Here is a 17,184-nt window from a genome sequence, read left to right as displayed (position 1 = left end):
GATCTTATCAAGAGGACGGGCCCGCTCACGGTCGCACCCTTGGATAAGGGCATCGTGGAGAACAGTTGATGGAACTTCAGCTCCGGCTGTTGTACCGTCAAGACATTCAAAATATCGAAATTCAGGAGGCAATATAAAAGAGAAGAAAGGGAAACTATCAGGCATGTCACAGAATGTAAAATCGTTCAAGAGTGAAAACGAAAACGGTTTTAGCTTCTCTAAAAAACGGAAAATGCAAACATTTTGCGTTTTGATATCACTTTCAAAAAGCAGGGTGAAATTGAAATGTTTAGTGATTTTAACGTAAAAAATAAACAGAAGACACATACATTTAACAGAAAATATTGTATTAACCAAATTCTCTTAGAATGAACATGTTTTTGGAATTTATTTTACAAAAAATCTATTATTTTTCTAATCCATGATGAAAACGCAAAAAAATATGCAGAAATGAACGGCAGACTTGTATTGTTGAATTATTGCCATATGTGTTGAAGAAGAAGGTGTAGAAATGTACAACTGACAGACCAAAAAGCAAGAAAGGGGAAAAACAAAAATACAATTAATTGTTGGGTTTGAGACAGAGCGCTTCAGTCAATCGGGCAAAAATGTAAGTATTTACATACATATTTCTAAATTTTCGTCAAAAACTGTTTATTTAATTTATTTTATACTTTAGGGGCAAACACCGAAACGTTAAACAGGACAAAATTTTTATCAATTTTATGGATAAACATCACGATATTGCCAGGGGCTATGTAAAAGGTAAAGGACTATGTAAAAGGACGGAATTGACAGCTTTGCTGTCGATAATAAGTTATAAATCTGTAGAGATAATTTATTATTAAAATAAATTTGAAAATAACTCATTGCTGGTGGATCCTTACTCTGCATTTGAGTGAGATAAAGGATCTGATGCGTTCCTCAATGTCCGGCGACGAATTTTTTCAGTAGACCGCTGATTTATTTCTTCATCCATTACAGCAAGTATTGAAGCCCCTGGCATTTTTACTTTTGGTGTTTATATTATAAAAAACAATTTAAACTCCTTTTTTAATTGTCAATAATTTGTTTACGACTTTTTTTTCATGGAGTTACCATATTTTTATTTCAAAAATGTGAAATGATTTTTTTCCGGATTAGTCAAAACGTACGAGTGCTGAAGAAGCAAAAGCAAATCGTAACGATTTGGAAAAGGTGAATTAAATCGATTTCGTAAAACTTCTGTGACATGCCTGTATACCTCCCAAAAGTGGATCGATATATTCGATTTTCAATACCAAAATCTAATTTCCGGATTTTTTTTTTTTTTTTGATGATAAAAATATAGAATCATAAACTTACCATATGTTTGCTAATTGCATGCGGTGGTACTGGGATATCCGATGAGGGCATTTCCTCATCCTCCATTTTGATTTCAGTTTTAATGCCGTCTACAGAGACGACGGTAGTTGTGTTGGTGGCATTTGTCAAATTCTCTGTTGTCGCTGGTGACGACAAAGATGACGGAGGAGGATTTGTTGTGATTGCTGTTGCTGTGGCCATTGATGCAGCAGCAGTTGTTGTTATTGTTGATATGCCACTGCTGCTGCTGCTGGTGGACGCCGATGGTGTTGCTACAGCTGATGATGTTGTTTCTGTTGTTGTATTAGTCTTGGAATCACAATTTGCAAAATTTGTACTCAATTCTGATGGCGTCGTCGTCGCCTTTATTGATGATGTACTGGATGTTGGGATTGTATCACCTCCTGCTGTAGTTGCAGTACTTGCTGACATATTGGAGGCAGCATTATTGGACTCTTTGGATGTATCACCACCACCTTTGGACTCGGGGTTTTTATCACTACTTATAATCGCCGCTGTGGATATCGCCAGCGTAGACGACGATGTAATGGAAGAACTGGTTGCTGCTGCAGCAGCAGAGGGTTCCACAGTCGAGGCCAATGCATTATTATTTATTACAGTTGAAGGAGGTACAAGATTCTCTTTAGTGTCCATGGCTTCTGTTTCAGTTTTAATGGCAGGCAAACCGGACAGTGTTGCTGATGATGTTGTTGTGGCTGTTGCTGCGGCCGTTGTGGATGTTAAAGATGTTGCCCCTGTAGACGCTGCTGCTGACGTGCAGGAAGAGTAGGCGGCGGCGGACGAGACTGAGCTTGACGATGTTATGGTCGTTGACGACGACGACGACGTTGTAACATTTGTCTTATTCCTATTTTCTTGTTTGCAAGTTGGCGTTGCCGAATCAACGTCCATTTTGTCGTTATCATCTATTAAAAACGGGAATACTTGAGAGATAAAAAATAAAGCCAGGCAGACAGCAGGGAAACAGAAGAGAAAGAGGTATATATAGCGAGAGAGAGAAAAAGAGAAAGGAAGAGAAAAAGACCGATAGTATGAAGATAAGGTGGACGGGCGGGCAAACGACAGGCAGGCAGGCATGCAATTCAAACGAATGTAGGTCAGGAAAATGTCATACGCGCGCAGCACATAATACGCAGCAGTGGGTGGGTAGGTGGGTATAGGAGGAGCAGGATTATAAACAAAAATATAAAAACATAAAAGCACCCGAACAAACGAACAGCCGACCCACCGACCAACAGTTGGGCAAAGAAGGTGTGCGTGTATGTATGGTTGACGGGAGACGAACGAAACGGTGAGTATGTATGTTGTAGTAGTAGTACACATTATATTTGATACATATATATTTTGTATAACACATTTCAAAACAAAATAGAAGCGCAGCGCCATACATAATCCAGTTTAGGTAATTTTTTGGTTTTGGAAGGATAAGCGGGAATGGTGTGTTGGTGATATAGTTTTTTTTTTTTTGTAAAAAAATTAAAAAAGAACAAAAACAAAAATACTAAATTACTAACAAGAACATTAACGTTTATTATTATATAATAAATGTATTGAAAGTAAATAATTTATCATAATACAAGTCAGCATGTTTGTTTGGCGGGGGTGTGTGTTGTGTTTGAAAAATATATCGAAATCTAATGGCATATACATACAAAAGTTTTAAGTAGTACTTATATTTGCAAAGTGGGATGAATTTCGCTATATGTAAACAAGTAAGCATAGTCGTACGGGGCCGACCATGTGATACCCTACAACACTACAATATGTTAGAAGCCCCCTTATGTCCAAATCTGTTTTGGAAGATTTCGATTTTGAAATTATGTCACGGAGCACTGTCCAGATATTACCCCCCTTTGCTTTTTGACCAGGGACATTTTCCCAATATTTAATATTTTAGTTGCTGTGGTCCATTTTACAGCTAAATATAATCCAAGGGTCATTTAATATGCTAGACTTCTTCTATGCCTTCAACTCTCTTCTCATGCGAAATTCCGTGTCGATTGGTTTCAATTGTGTGATCAACAAAGTTTTACTGACTTTTGTTCATTTGAACCCCTACATATTTTGCGATCATCTCCAAAACCAAGAGGCCCCCTCTATATCTCCAAGTTAAGTCTCATCTATATGACTTGCTTGTCTACGATATTTGCAGGATTAGCTGCAAAAACAGGAATATTTTTAGTTGTTGGTCCATTTCATCCCCAACCATATATTGCGGACATCTTTAAAAACAATAGCCTAACACTAAAGTTGCCGAACATCTCATAAGGCTGCAGATTCAATCATTTATAGATGACAATAAATTTTTGATTAATTATCAATATGGATTTAGGCGTGGTCTCAGCACTACTTCACTTTTAGTAGACTTAACTGACTTGATTAGAGAGACAATTGATGGACGTGATAGTGGTGTTCTTGTTGCGCTGGATATTTCGAAAGCATTCGATTGTGTGGATCATTCAATGCTGATTGAGAAACTGTTCTCATTATATGCATTTGACAGTAATTCTTGTAAATTAATTGCTTCGTATTTATCTGGACGTTCTCAATATGTTTCATATAATGGCGAGGCATCCAGCTTACGTAATATTTACAGCGGGGTACCTCAAGGTTCAATTTTAGGTCCGCTTCTTTTTGTTTTATATGTCAATGACATTAGTAGCATTCTAACTAATTGCGACTGTCATCCGTTTATGTATGCGGACGACATTCATTTATTTTTTAAAGGTCAATCAGACTTTCAACTAGAGAATACCATAAATACAACATTAGGTAATATTTCACGTTGGTTGAGAAATAATAATCTAGTAGTAAATGTTTCTAAGACAAAAGCAATGACATTTGGTTCACCTTGCCGACTGAATAGCGGTATTAATATACAGGTTAATGGTGTAGCGGTGGATTTTGTTGACCGCATAAATTGTTTAGGTGTTGTTCTTGATGCCAAGCTTGATTTTTCTTTGCATATTGATGCACTGTACCCCAAAGTTATAAATATGCTCCGAAAATTACACTCAACTGATTTCTATTTGCCCTTATTTGTAAAGAGAAATCTTGCTCATTCTATGTTATTTTCGGTAATTTCCTACTGTATTGAAGTGATTTCTGGTACAACACATGAGTATTTAATGAAATTAGAAAAACTTTTTAACATCATTGTAAGATATGTTTATAATTTGCGTCGTTTTGACCATATTTCTGCGCATGCAGTCCTCTTTTTAGGAGTGTCATTCTCTACTTTTGTTAAACAACGCGTGGTTTCATTTCTATATAAATGTATCTGTTTAAATCTTCCTGGTTTTCAGCGAGATCGGCTAGTGTTCTCTCGGTCTACTAGGAATACGCAAATAATTTTCCCTCATTTTTCTACGTCTCTATATGAAAGATCTTTCATAGTTCGTTCCGCACGAATCTGGAATCAGCTTCCAGCTGAGCTACGACAATTCTCGTTTTCCCGCGGTGTTTTTCGCCGCATGTTTGAAAACTTTGTAGAGGCAAATGGAGGTTAACAATTTGTTTTTTTAATGATATTGACGATACTGTATCGTTTGATTAAATATTGTTTTTTTTTTTTATTACCAGCAATAGACTTAAATTTATTTTCATTGGCTGGGGAGCCTTTTTGTCCATATTTTACATATGATTTCTTAGGTTACTTTAAGATACACTATGTAATATTTTTAAGATGTTTTTTTTTTATTTTGGAGTACACTTTTGTAGTTTTGATAGTTGTGATACTTATTGGCCTAATGGCTTTTTCATTGCAACATATAAATAAATAAATGAAATGAAATAAATGAAATGAAAACACTAAACCTTTATGAAAATTTTCGTGAGAATCGAGCAATTATTGCGACCTGAATCGTGATTACGAATTGACATGGACAGACGGACGGATATACATAGCTAGATCAACTCAGCCCGGCGAGATAGGAAGATCCATATTCATTCTCATATTCATTCATATTTCGAGGTGTTACATAATTTTTGGCCCAACCCAAATTATAATAACCCCAACAAATAGATTTAGGGTATAAAAAATGTTATAGGAATTCCCATAGGATGTTTTTCTACAAGAAAACTTACTGCAGAGGAATCTTTCTTAAAAAAAAAAAAAAACAGGTTACAAAGTATCAAACAATTCTCTATCAAACCCTCAACCAATGCCAGCTTATATAAATATACTTTGACTATGATTATTCAAACATTTTGGGACAGGTTTCGAAGGAGCAGGTCCGTTTTGTCCCTATGTATCTGACTGACACAAAAAATATTATAATGTGGCAGATCGACTGCTTCTTACTTCACTTTACAGGGTGAGATGAAGAAAATGCAACCAAGTTCAGACTGTTGTCATTTCCAAGCCACTCGTCCGACAGCTGTTAGAAATATTTATTTTTGCTGTTAAAATTATGTATATTGTTTACAAGCGTACAAAGCATTTTGAAGAGAATTTTCCAGAAAAAAAGTTATTTGTGATGCAATTCAAGCCTGATAGTGTGATTTCCTTATATTTGGCTGGAAAACCACAAGTGGCTATCGTGTCTCGTACAAATGCATTTGTGTCTCGTACAATCGCTCGTTACCGTGATACTGGTAGCGTAGCCCGATGCCAACGAAGTGGACGGGAGAAAATATCAGCAGCAGCAGAAATGGTTCGAAAAGTAAAGAAGAGGTGATTTGATCGAAACCCGCGTCGCAGTGGCCGAAAAATGGCTCGTGAGCTAAACATATCGCAATATTCTATTCGGCAAAAATTGGAAAAATAGCTCGGGATGAAGCCATTGAATTTCCAAAAAGTTCAAAACTTACACCGCAACAGAGCAACATTCGGGCAGCGTGGGACGGTTTCATTGGCAGTTTGAAGGCCACAATTCGTGCCAAAGGTGGCCAATCCGAACAAATCTAAACTTATTCTAAAATTTGATGCTATTTCCGACATTTTAGCTTTCATTCAATAAAATTTAAAAATTTTGTTGCAGTTGTTTTATCTCACCCTGTATTTGAGATATGTTACATTTTTCTTAGAAAATGTTAAAATGTGAGAGACGTGGACCGAGGTATCACACTTCATCTAAAACTGATAAAAAGTATTGGAATGTGCACAAAGTCGTCGAAATGTTAAAAATGAGGTAGTACCGCTATATGAGGGCTAAACGAAAAAGTTGTCCGATATAGCCCGTCTTCAGACCCAAAACTCTTGTGTAACCAAATTTTACCCTATCTCAATTCCTTCGGAAGATAGCGTGATTGCAACAGAAGGATAGACAAACTGATGGAAATGGCTTGGAAGAATTAAGGCCGTCTAAAATGTTTACATCGGAATGGCAAACTTAATATACCCTCCTTGTTATGGTGGAGGTATGTATAAAAAACATTAAAATTCGTGTTACTAAAAGAAGTGTTATCTAGATGTAAACCTTTAATGAGAACCATTGAACACCCACTAAAAGGGTGAATTTCTTTTTTAACAAAACAGCATTCATCCATTATAAAACTATGCAATTTTAGGTTTTCTACCAAGTAATAAATATGCCCTAAAGCAGTTGGCGGAATACACTTTTCACACACACACACATACGCCCAACCTCAACTGTTTGTTAGTTAATAAATAAAAAAATATGAAAACAAAATAAAAACAATGGATAAAACAATGCATTTCATCTCCGACACTTACCATCTTCACGTTCATCATCACTTAACGGCTGTCTTGTGGAAAAGAACAAATCGGGCACAAATTGTCTCAGAATGTGTTTGATTTTGGTTTTCTCCTGTTTTTGAATGCCCGTCTGACGTTTCACATGATGTATTAGCAAATTAGCTGCATCATCTAATATGGTTTTATCCTTATAGGGTAGGATCAAATGTGGGCCTGTGATGGGTTCACCATTTTCATCTTCCTGATCATGGCGCTAAATTGCAATTAAATGGAAATTAATTTATAACAAATGTAATGACGTTATTCAATAGAACCAACCTCATCGTAAAGCGTTTCAATTTCATTGAAAAGACTTTTCGAACGCAGAGCTTTCATGTCATTCGGCTTGAAATTAATCGATTGATGATCCAAAGATTTCAGATAATACTTTTCGTTTTGTTCTCGCCACTGAATGTTGAAATTCTGAAATGAAAATAAGCAATTGTCAGCGAATTGTTTTCTCTCCTTGTTCTCTTTTCCACCTACCTTTTGAGCTTTCCGCCATTCTTCCTCTTTGACTTTCAATCTCTTGAGCACAATGGGCACTGCAACCGAGGGATTCTTTTTCAAACCTTGTATTATTTCGCCTGCCTTCTCGCCATATATTCGATATATGGCTCGCTGATGTATGGTTTGCGAAGTTCCACCCAAATAGTCGTCCAAATGATAGCGGGCCAAATCTTCGGGAGACATGCGTGACATTTTCTTTTGAACACCTTCCAGGACACGTATTGTTGCACTGTTCGTTTCGATGACCACATCCAGTTCGAAACGTTCATCCTCAGTTCTGTGAATATTCCTTTCATTTAGAATTTTTGGTTTTAATGATTTATTAAAAGAAATTATAAAATGTTATTGATAAGAAATGATAGCAGCAGCAGCTACTGTCTACTTAGATGTGCTAGGTGGTGGATGGAATCTACTTAGATTTGGTTCTTTTCCTACATAAAAACATAACCAAATATGGGTTTTGATCAAAATAGAGTTTGGAAAAAATAAAATATTTAAATTTATTCAGGAAGGAGTTTTCCTCTACAGGGTGAGATGAAAAAACTGCAATCAACTTCAGACTGCTGTCGTTTCTAAGCCACTCGTCCGCCAGCTGTTAAAATAATTCCAGTAACAGATCATTATATTGTTTAAAAGCGTACAAAAGCATTTTGGTGAGAATTTTCCAGAAAAAAAGTTATTCGTGATGGAATTCAAGCTGGAAAACCACAAGTGGCTATCGTTAGAGCACTCCAGCATTTAAATGTGAATAAATCTTTTGTGTTCGTTACCGTGATACTGGTAGCTTCGTAGCCCGACGTCAAGGAAGTGGACGGAAGAAAACTGTAACATCAGCAGAAATGGTTCGAAAAGTAAAGAAGCGACTTGATCGAAAACCGCGTCGCAGTGGCCAAAAAATGGCTCGTGAGCTGAACATATCGCAATATCCCATTCGGCAAATATTGAAATATGAGATCGGGGTGAGCCATTGAAATTCCAAAAAGTGGAAAGGCTTACACCGCAACAGAAATAAAATAGACTCAAAAGAGCTAAAGAGTTGCTTCGCTTAGCCGAAAGTGGTGAACTGCCGAATTTGGTTTTCTCCGGTGAGAAAACATTCGATGTCCAGGACTCAGCACCATCGCACTCAGCACGCGCCACCCAAGAATTGTTATAAAATCAGGTTCCTCGCTTCATTTCCAGCGCACAATGGCCACACAAAATCTCCGGATACCAATCCGTTGGACTATTGCGTCTGGAGTATTTTAGAAAGCAAGGCAAAAGGTTGGCAAGCGCTTCGCCGGGAATGGGCCAAAACACCGCAGAACAACATTTGGGCAGCGTGTGACGTTTTTATTTGCCGTTTGAAGGCCTTAATTCGTGCCAAAGGTCCACCAGTTCGAACAAATCTAGACTTATTCTAAAACTTGATGATTTTTCCTAAATTTTTTGCTTTCAACAATAAAATTTAAAAAAAATGTAAAAATTATGGTTGTTGACTTTGTTGCAGTTTTTTTATCTCACCCTGTATAATAGAAATCACCCAGAGAAGCATTCTTTAGATATTTCTCTGTAAAAATATTCATCGTAGTTCTCATCCCACAGTTGCCTTGATTAATTTTTCTATAAGAATAGAAACCAAGAAAACTCTTTCCAATGAATTTTTCTATAAGAAATCTCGCCCCTATGAACCTTTATAAAATTCATTCCAAATGAAGTTTTGAATTTTTCTATAAGAAAATTTATCCTGGAATAACTTTTCTCTAAAACATTCTCTAAAACATTCCACAAGGAAATTTATTCCATTACAAAATTCATCCCAAATGTATTGTTCATCATCAACACACCTTTCCTTAAATAACTTTTTTTCATTCATTCCGAATGAACTCTTCTTTAAGGACATTCATACATTCCATCTCCATCCAGATGGAATTTTCCGTAAGAAAATTCATTGCTGTATGAACTTTCGTCTAAGATAATTTACCTGAGCTCATATTTTCTAGGAAAATAATATCTTTTCAACATTTCTATAAAAAAAAACTTCCCCAACTTTAGTCCCATTATTAGCTCGGTTTAAAAAGCAAAAAACAATAATCACTTAAACCAAACGAGAATGGAAAAAGGAAGAATCTAAAATAAATAATAAAAAATTAATTTTAACAAACCTGTAAATAGTCTCCTCAAATTGCGTTTTACGCGATGTAACAAATGTAGAATCCTCACTGGCCCACGTTGGGAACGACACCCATTTATCATTGAGCACTTCACGACACAGAGGCGTCCGGCCCGAGCATTTTTTCGGTATTGTCGATTGCGGCAGGGCGCAATAGGAAGCACCCAGACGTTTACACGATGACAAATCGATCTCTTGATGATGGTCGGTATTTTGCAAATTATTTTGACGTTCGCTTAGGCCACTGCCGCCGTCGTGCTTTGTCAGGCCGGAACTACTATTTACACCGGTGCCACCACCATGTCGTTGGGCGGCTTGCAGAGGAATACCTTCGGAATGACTGCCGCCGGTGAGACCACAATTCGCTCCAGTAACCTGTGATATAGGCGGACCCAAAAAGTCCGTAAACCAACGAAACAGTTCCGGAAATTTGCTAAGGAACGGGGTAACCAACGTTAAGAGTTCAGTCTTGGAAACAATTTCTTGTGTGTACAGGGTGAGACAACGCAAAAAGTTGTCATAGACTTCGGGATTGCGCAGTGATTTCCGCACTTTATCAAAGAAGGCAGCATCTTGTATGCTGCACTTGCGCGATGCCTCCGAAAATGAAATATCCCTGTATATGGGTTTGTGACGTTTTGTTGGTGGTACGCCCAAACCTCCACCCACACCGCCGCCACTCATATCGTCGGCATGCCTGCGGGATCCGGCTGTATGAGACATTTGATTGTGATAGGTGTTGCCTGGTGAGGAAACATAATTTAAACTGGAGACATTTGTTGAGCCACCTTGAAGATGTGGAGGTATGCCACTACCCGGCGGCATACCCGATGCCAGACCACCATAACTTGGTGATTTCTTCGACACATTGCTGCCCATATTACTCATATTGTGAACGCCCCCGGCGACGCCACCACTCATGTTTGCCTGGCCCGCCTGGTTGTGGCCATGATGGTGGTGCGAAAGATATTTCTGTGAACCCGTCACCACTGAAGCATGATGATTGCTACGATGTGAGTCTTTAGAATCGTAAGTTCCTCGAATATTACACGATGCTGTATTGCCGCCGGGCAGATGATGTGGACCGCCGACACCACCACCGCCTGCACCTTGATGATGTACATTAACATGTACATTTGAGCGATAATCTTTCTCAAGGAGAATATCACCCCCAGCACTGGAACCCACACTACCTGGGCCTATACTGCCAGGATCAATTCCACGTCCTCCAACACCTGCAGCGCTGCTTAATACATGATTTTGTTGGGAATTATTGTAGGCAGTTTTCAGGCTAACACTGGTGTTGACAGCAGCCAGGGCGGCAGCATGGGCTGTTGTACTGATTTGTGACAATGTGGCACCGCTATTCAAATGTAGAGGCGAACCAGCAGCTGGTACACCACCTCCGGCCGGTGACATTGTTATGTGTGCTCCACCACTTAAGGCCGTTGTTGTGGCCCTTTTATGATCATTGTGCGACTTCGTCATGTACTGTTGAGCTTGATGATTCGTGGCATCCGGTAAGAACTGGCCAAATTCTCGTAACAAATCTTCATCTTGTCCGAAGAGTTTAGCCACTTGGGTGTAGACTTCTTGTTCAGTAAGAGTTTTTCCCTGATTAACGCCCGTCGAGCCTTCTTTGATGACTTTCTGCTCCTTCTGATAGGTGTGTAGGATTTCGAGGAATTTTTTGTACTTTTCGGGTTGGTTTTGGAAACGATTCTGAAAATGAAAAGAGAAAAAGAAAATGTTAGCATTGTCACCAAGAGGTAAAGCAACAACTAAACATACCTTTATCTTGTTAACATAGGTTATGGCATGATTGAATTCGACTGGTTGCTGAGGCGCTGCCCCGGGTGTAGGTGCCGTTTCACCCATCAACATTGATTGATGTGCCTGGGATATATGATGCAGATTGTGATGGCCCTGTACACTTAAATCGTTTAGGGAATTCGGTGTAGGCGGCCCACCAACAACCATGCCACCTGCCGCGGGTGGTAGGTTCGCTGCTGACATTGTCACACCACCCCGATCTCTATCTCGTGAATAGTTCTGTGGCATATTCGACGGTGGTGCTCCGGCATTTACTGATGCCACGGTCACTTGTGCCGGTGCTGGCGATGCACTGGCATGTGGCGGAACATGAGAGGGCGTATGACCACCACCAGCTGCAGCTGGATTTGGAGATTGTTGTGTCGCTGACGGAGGCTGTAAGGCATGAATTGTTGTCTGCGACAGTGACGTACCACCGTGGGTCATCAGATTGACTGCACCAGCAGTTGTGGCAGTTTGCATTTGATGTACTGTTGGATTGGCAGCATTGCTGCCGATTTTATGACCAATTGTCATGGCGGTGCCTGAAACAGCGTGCACTGTGGTGCCACTTCCAGGTGCTGAACCTGGCGGTGAAGGCATCGATACCACCGGAACCGAACAGCCCAACTCATCTGAATGTATTTCAATTTTATAGCCTGGAGGCAAGAACATATTGAATCCATATATCAACTCGGTGTGACCCTTGAAGAGTGTGGATACCCTTTGTATAACGCCGGGAGTATCGATGCAATGTGATTTGAATTCTTTCATGATGTCAAGGAAATTATTGTAGATTTGTGGTTGATCGGTATACTGATATTTAACTTGGTCCAAATAGCTGAGAGCATCTTCTACTTTTAGACGCGGTGGTGCACCCGGTTGTCCGGGTTGAGGTGCAGAAGATGGCCCCGTTGATATTTGTGAACCGCTGCCGCCGCCACTACCACTTTGTGCCGAAGTTTGTTGCACCATTGTCTGTGACGAAGATGAGATGTTACTACTTTGGGTTGTACCACTTATGGTACGTTGCCGCACCGAATTTGTTGTCTGTGGCACTGTGGGATTGGCAACAATAGGTACGGCGCCGGCTGCACCGCCCGTTACATGAATTTGTACCGCACCATCTGGTCCAGTTTTAAGTGTACCACCGGCTGGTATGGAAGCTACATTATAGGCTATAAGAAAAAAAAGAGAACCATTAGCTGTTTTGGAATTTTGTCCATATACAATTCACAATAACTTACAAGTTGAATATTGTACAGTTTGCTGTTGAACAACTGTGTTGGGATTACCGCTCCCAGTACCCACCGGACCACTGCCAGTTGAGACCACAGTATTGCCACCAATTTGTGTTATGCGACCACCAATGCCACCAGTAACGGTGGTAGCACTACCATCCGTATTGCCACCGCTGCTGTCGGCCACAATTCCACCCGCAGATGTCTTTAGATTGGTTGCCGTTACCGGAGTGTTGGAGGGTAAATAGGTTATGGTTTGGCCACCGCCATGTTGCGGTGTTAAGATACGATGATGAGCAATGGAACCGGCCGTCGTTATATTGCCTGTGCCGGGCACAACGGTGCCTATGTTAATGGCACCTGTGGTTACACTGGCTGTGCCACCGGTAACCACATTGCCAACGGCTGTAACGCCACTACCTCCCCCTCCTCCACCGCCACTACCCCCGACTCCACCCGGACCCGGACGTGCACCATATTGTACTTCTTCGCGAGTACGTTTCATCATTTTTAATGGTTTCACTTTTGTAGATTTACTTAAAACCCGGGGACGTTGAAAACCAAATTTGTGTGCAAATTTGCCTTCTCAATGTAGCGTTGTTGCAGTAGGGAGGCGGCGCGACGCTTTGCAACAACAATAATAAAAATCGATGTAATCTTTTTTTACCAATCGATGTAATCTTTTGGATGGATGAATGTCAGTAAATTAGTTTTGATGATTTCCGATGAATGATTGATTTTGGATATTGTGTTTTGTTTATCCAATTATTGAAGTTAGTGTTAAGACTTAATATAGCACAAAGTGTTCTTCTACTCTTCTAACGTTTGTATCGTTTGTCAAATTTAATCCGAATTACTTTTAACGTTTTCTCGTCTAATAGTAGTTGCTCTTCTTGAAGCTGCTGATACTGGTAGACTTTTAGTTTGTGTAAATTATAATTACGCCGTTTTCTCATTGGATTTTTATGCATTTTACACCTTTTTTAGTGTATTTTTTGTATAGTTTCTTTCTTTGAATTTGGCAATAATCTGTAGCAGATTTATGGGCGCTGGAGACTCGTACTATGTTTTGAGTGTCTCTGTTTCGCATTCACCAATTGATGTTTTGTTGTAACGATGGACGATAATGATGAGAAGGTTATTTGTTGAATGCTCCGTTTTATATTAAAGGAATGACTCCTTGTTAACACTGAAATGAAAAAACGGAATTTATTAAAATTGTTTTTAAATTGAATAATAAAATTTACTGTGTTCTTAAATATAAAAATTTGTCCACTATCAGTTTCAATTGAAACAAAATTAATGTGACATAAATGTTGTTCCAGAACCTGACAAGAATTGTTAAGAATTCTTTACATCTGAGGAATATATGTATATGGGTGGGTTTTAAGCTTGTAGATCTATGTTAAATAAAATGTTCATATTCAATGCAATCTGTAGATATGCATTCCTTACTTCATCCTGATCCCAACAGCATATTCCTAATAATCCACTATTAAAACTAATTTTAAAAATCACCTTCTTTCGTTAATAGCTTTTTATTTCCTTTGATTTGAACAAACCATTTCCAGCCTCAATATACAACAGGAAACAGTCTCTTCATTCCCTTGAAATATGGCATGACAATTCACTGCAATATGATTGATATTTAAATTTAAATCAATCAGTTTATAAACAATGTTAAATAAATAAATTAATAAGCAACTTTATTTGCTTCCAAATGTAAAAGAAGTCAACTTCTTCCTCCTTCGTCATTCACTGCAAAATGATACATATAAACGGAGTAAAGTAACCATTTTATATAAATAACCAAGTAAAAATGTAATGTTTTTATTTATACATATACAAAGATCCTGATCTTTTTGCTATAAATTTCATGTTAAGTTTTCAATGTTAATTAAATTAATAAGCAACAAAATTTGCTTCCAAATGCAAAAAAAGTCAACTTCTTCCTCTGCTTGTCATTCACTACAAAATGATACATATAAATGGAGTAAAGACCTATAAATCATCCCATTTTATATAAATAACGACGTAACATGTTTTTTATTAATTAATTATTAAGAAGAAGCCTGATAGGCTTAATGCCGGATCATATAAAAGGTCCTGATTTTTGCTATAAAATTCATTTTTGCTATTCTTTTACTGCAAGATGACATTTAAATGGAGAAACTAACATGAAATCAATGACAAGACAAGTTTCCGTCACATTTTTAAGTCTTTAAATTTAAACACATTTAATGTAAACGCACAATTTAAATTGACACAATTAAAGCAATGTTTAACTATAAAGAGTTGTTACAGTATAATTTTCATTTCTATTGTTTTTCTCCTTTCAATGGCGACCCCCTTTATTTTTCGCGCAGTATACTCATGTTTACATCGAACCAGCGCTACTCAAGAAAAAATATCTCTTTCCAGTCAAATTTCTCTTTGCTTATTTAAATCAAGAACACAACAGTGTTAAGTCATCATTTATAAAAATTTTTATAAAAACAACAATTAAATGGAATCGTAAAATATAAAGAAAAAGAGAATTTTAATTTTCTCTTTAATTATATATTTTTTCGGCTCATGTTCTAGAACACGGTTTTGAGCAGGGCTGCATTGAACACTAGTGGAGCTCTATTTCTTTTCAAAATAGGAAGTATTAAAGAAAATGAAACAAAGTAAATAACTTGCTATGGAATGAGCAACAAAACTCCGGACAAAAAATTATTGCAATGATAAAATGAGAGAATCACACTAAGATTCATCTATTATGGCAAGGAACATTGAAGAACTGAATATTTGTGAGGGAGGGGGGCACACTGTCAATAGGTTTATGAAAGGAGCAAAACTTCACATTAAATAAGTTAGTTCAATATGTAATTAAAATGCTTTTTTTTAATGGTTTGTAAATTACAAGTGGTGGGATGATTATCTGTATCAGTAAAAAAAAATGTATTACGCGGGTGTATGGGTGACAGGTTGGTGTGCGTTAGTAGGCTCAATGTCTATGGAGGATAAGCGAGGTATCTGTGACAAAAAAAACTTCTTAGTAGTTATTTTTAGCATCAAATCCAAAATAATTAAACATTCTTTTATTGAAACAACAGGCAGCATGTAGGTCCCCCGACACCCCCGCCCCTGCCTCCCACTACATATGAAATAATGCAACCACATAAAAATATAAATTAAGAAAACAATACAAAAACAAACAACAAAATCAAAATAACGACCATACCAATGAACTTAATTGAAGGTGTGTGGAAGAGAAAGGGAGATAAAGACAACAGGAAGGAAGGCAGCAAATCGTCAGACAGGCGAGCAGGCAGCACAAATACAAATCTTAGCCACACCAATACATAGCAAATGAAAAAAGCGCGCTAAAGTATGACTAAATAAATGTCTACTACATGACTTTATTCCTCATCGGGGTATACTCCTCCCTCAATATGCCCTCTGCCCCCTTCGTATACACGTCTTGTTGACTGGGAATCGCGGGCTGATACACGACCAACTGGTTTGATGCGATTGTATTTGTACACATATGTAGATATGTAAGATTTGTCGGTTTAATCAAGAAGCAAGAGGGGGAGGAGAGGCAGGCACAAAGCATACCATGTTCAAAATATCTCTTCAGATTCAAGGCAAAACAGTAAAAAAATAAATACCAAGGTATTGGAAAAATTTAACAAAAACGTGCATTGTTATTAGATTTGACAGTAATCTGCCTGCTGCTCTCTACACGTTAAAATCATTTTGAGAATAGGTGGGAATTTAACGAAAACACCAAATGTACTTGGAATCCATCTCATCCATTGAATTTGTGCATATTAGGCATTAAAACCCCCAAAATTATAACACACTCCCCCATATATATATTTTTGCTTTTTATTTTGTAAAAGAAAATCTTGTTAGTTATCTTTTATTTATTCGTGAGTCGTGTTTTCTTTTACTTCGTTCTGTCAATATTGTTTTTGTTGTTTCTCAGAAGTTTTTTGTTTTTGTAAACTGTACCACACCAACGGCAAAGGTATGTCTGTGTCTGATTGGGTGGCAGCAGCTACACACAATAATGCTGCTAAGCGTTCGCGAGCAATGTACACTGACTGTGGCAGGAAAATTTTTATGTTCGTTCGTTAATTTTTAGTCCGGCTGTCTGTCGGGGCCCACGACAGCAGCAGCAACAACAACAAAGAACGTGAAGGAGAGCTAACAAGAGTTAGCTGAGAAGTGAGAATAAACTTGATTCTCTCTATTCGATTGTATATATATACAGAGAGAGAGAGAGAGAGTGAGAAAGAGAGAAGGGAATTAGATTTGCAAAAAGAGAAACAATAACAATAATAAAGAAATAGGGTGGTCTTAAATTTGAATTTAATATACTCAATTGAGAAAGGTTTTGAATTATAAGTTTGCCA

The 17,184-nt window shown here is 38.1% G+C and overlaps 1 protein-coding gene across 6 annotated transcripts in view; it reads right to left on the bottom strand.

Moving 5' to 3' along the window:
* LOC101889781 (paired amphipathic helix protein Sin3a) overlaps positions 1–17,184 on the bottom strand; it is a 46,512-nt gene that overhangs the window by 13,090 nt on the left and 16,238 nt on the right. For 4 of the 6 annotated variants that reach the window (XM_011297349.3, XM_011297343.3, XM_059125721.1 and 1 more), the window contains exons 2-8: positions 12,785–13,967; positions 11,517–12,715; positions 9,718–11,447; positions 7,550–7,862; positions 7,343–7,486; positions 7,043–7,277; positions 1,345–2,288 (exon numbers count right to left, since the gene is read on the bottom strand). In XM_011297349.3, the coding sequence (XP_011295651.1) occupies positions 1,345–2,288; positions 7,043–7,277; positions 7,343–7,486; positions 7,550–7,862; positions 9,718–11,447; positions 11,517–12,715; positions 12,785–13,286 (5,067 nt within the window). In that variant the 5' untranslated portion in view covers positions 13,287–13,967. The remainder of the gene's footprint in view (positions 1–1,344; positions 2,289–7,042; positions 7,278–7,342; positions 7,487–7,549; positions 7,863–9,717; positions 11,448–11,516; positions 12,716–12,784; positions 13,968–17,184) is intronic. The other 2 variants (XM_011297348.3, XM_011297346.3) reach the window with 2 other exon arrangements.

Source organism: Musca domestica, unplaced genomic scaffold (assembly GCF_030504385.1).
Source record: "Musca domestica strain aabys unplaced genomic scaffold, Musca_domestica.polishedcontigs.V.1.1 35, whole genome shotgun sequence".
NCBI lineage: Eukaryota > Metazoa > Arthropoda > Insecta > Diptera > Muscidae > Musca > Musca domestica.
Note: the sequence above shows the minus strand (reverse complement) of the source record. Positions and strands in the feature narration are given on the sequence as shown.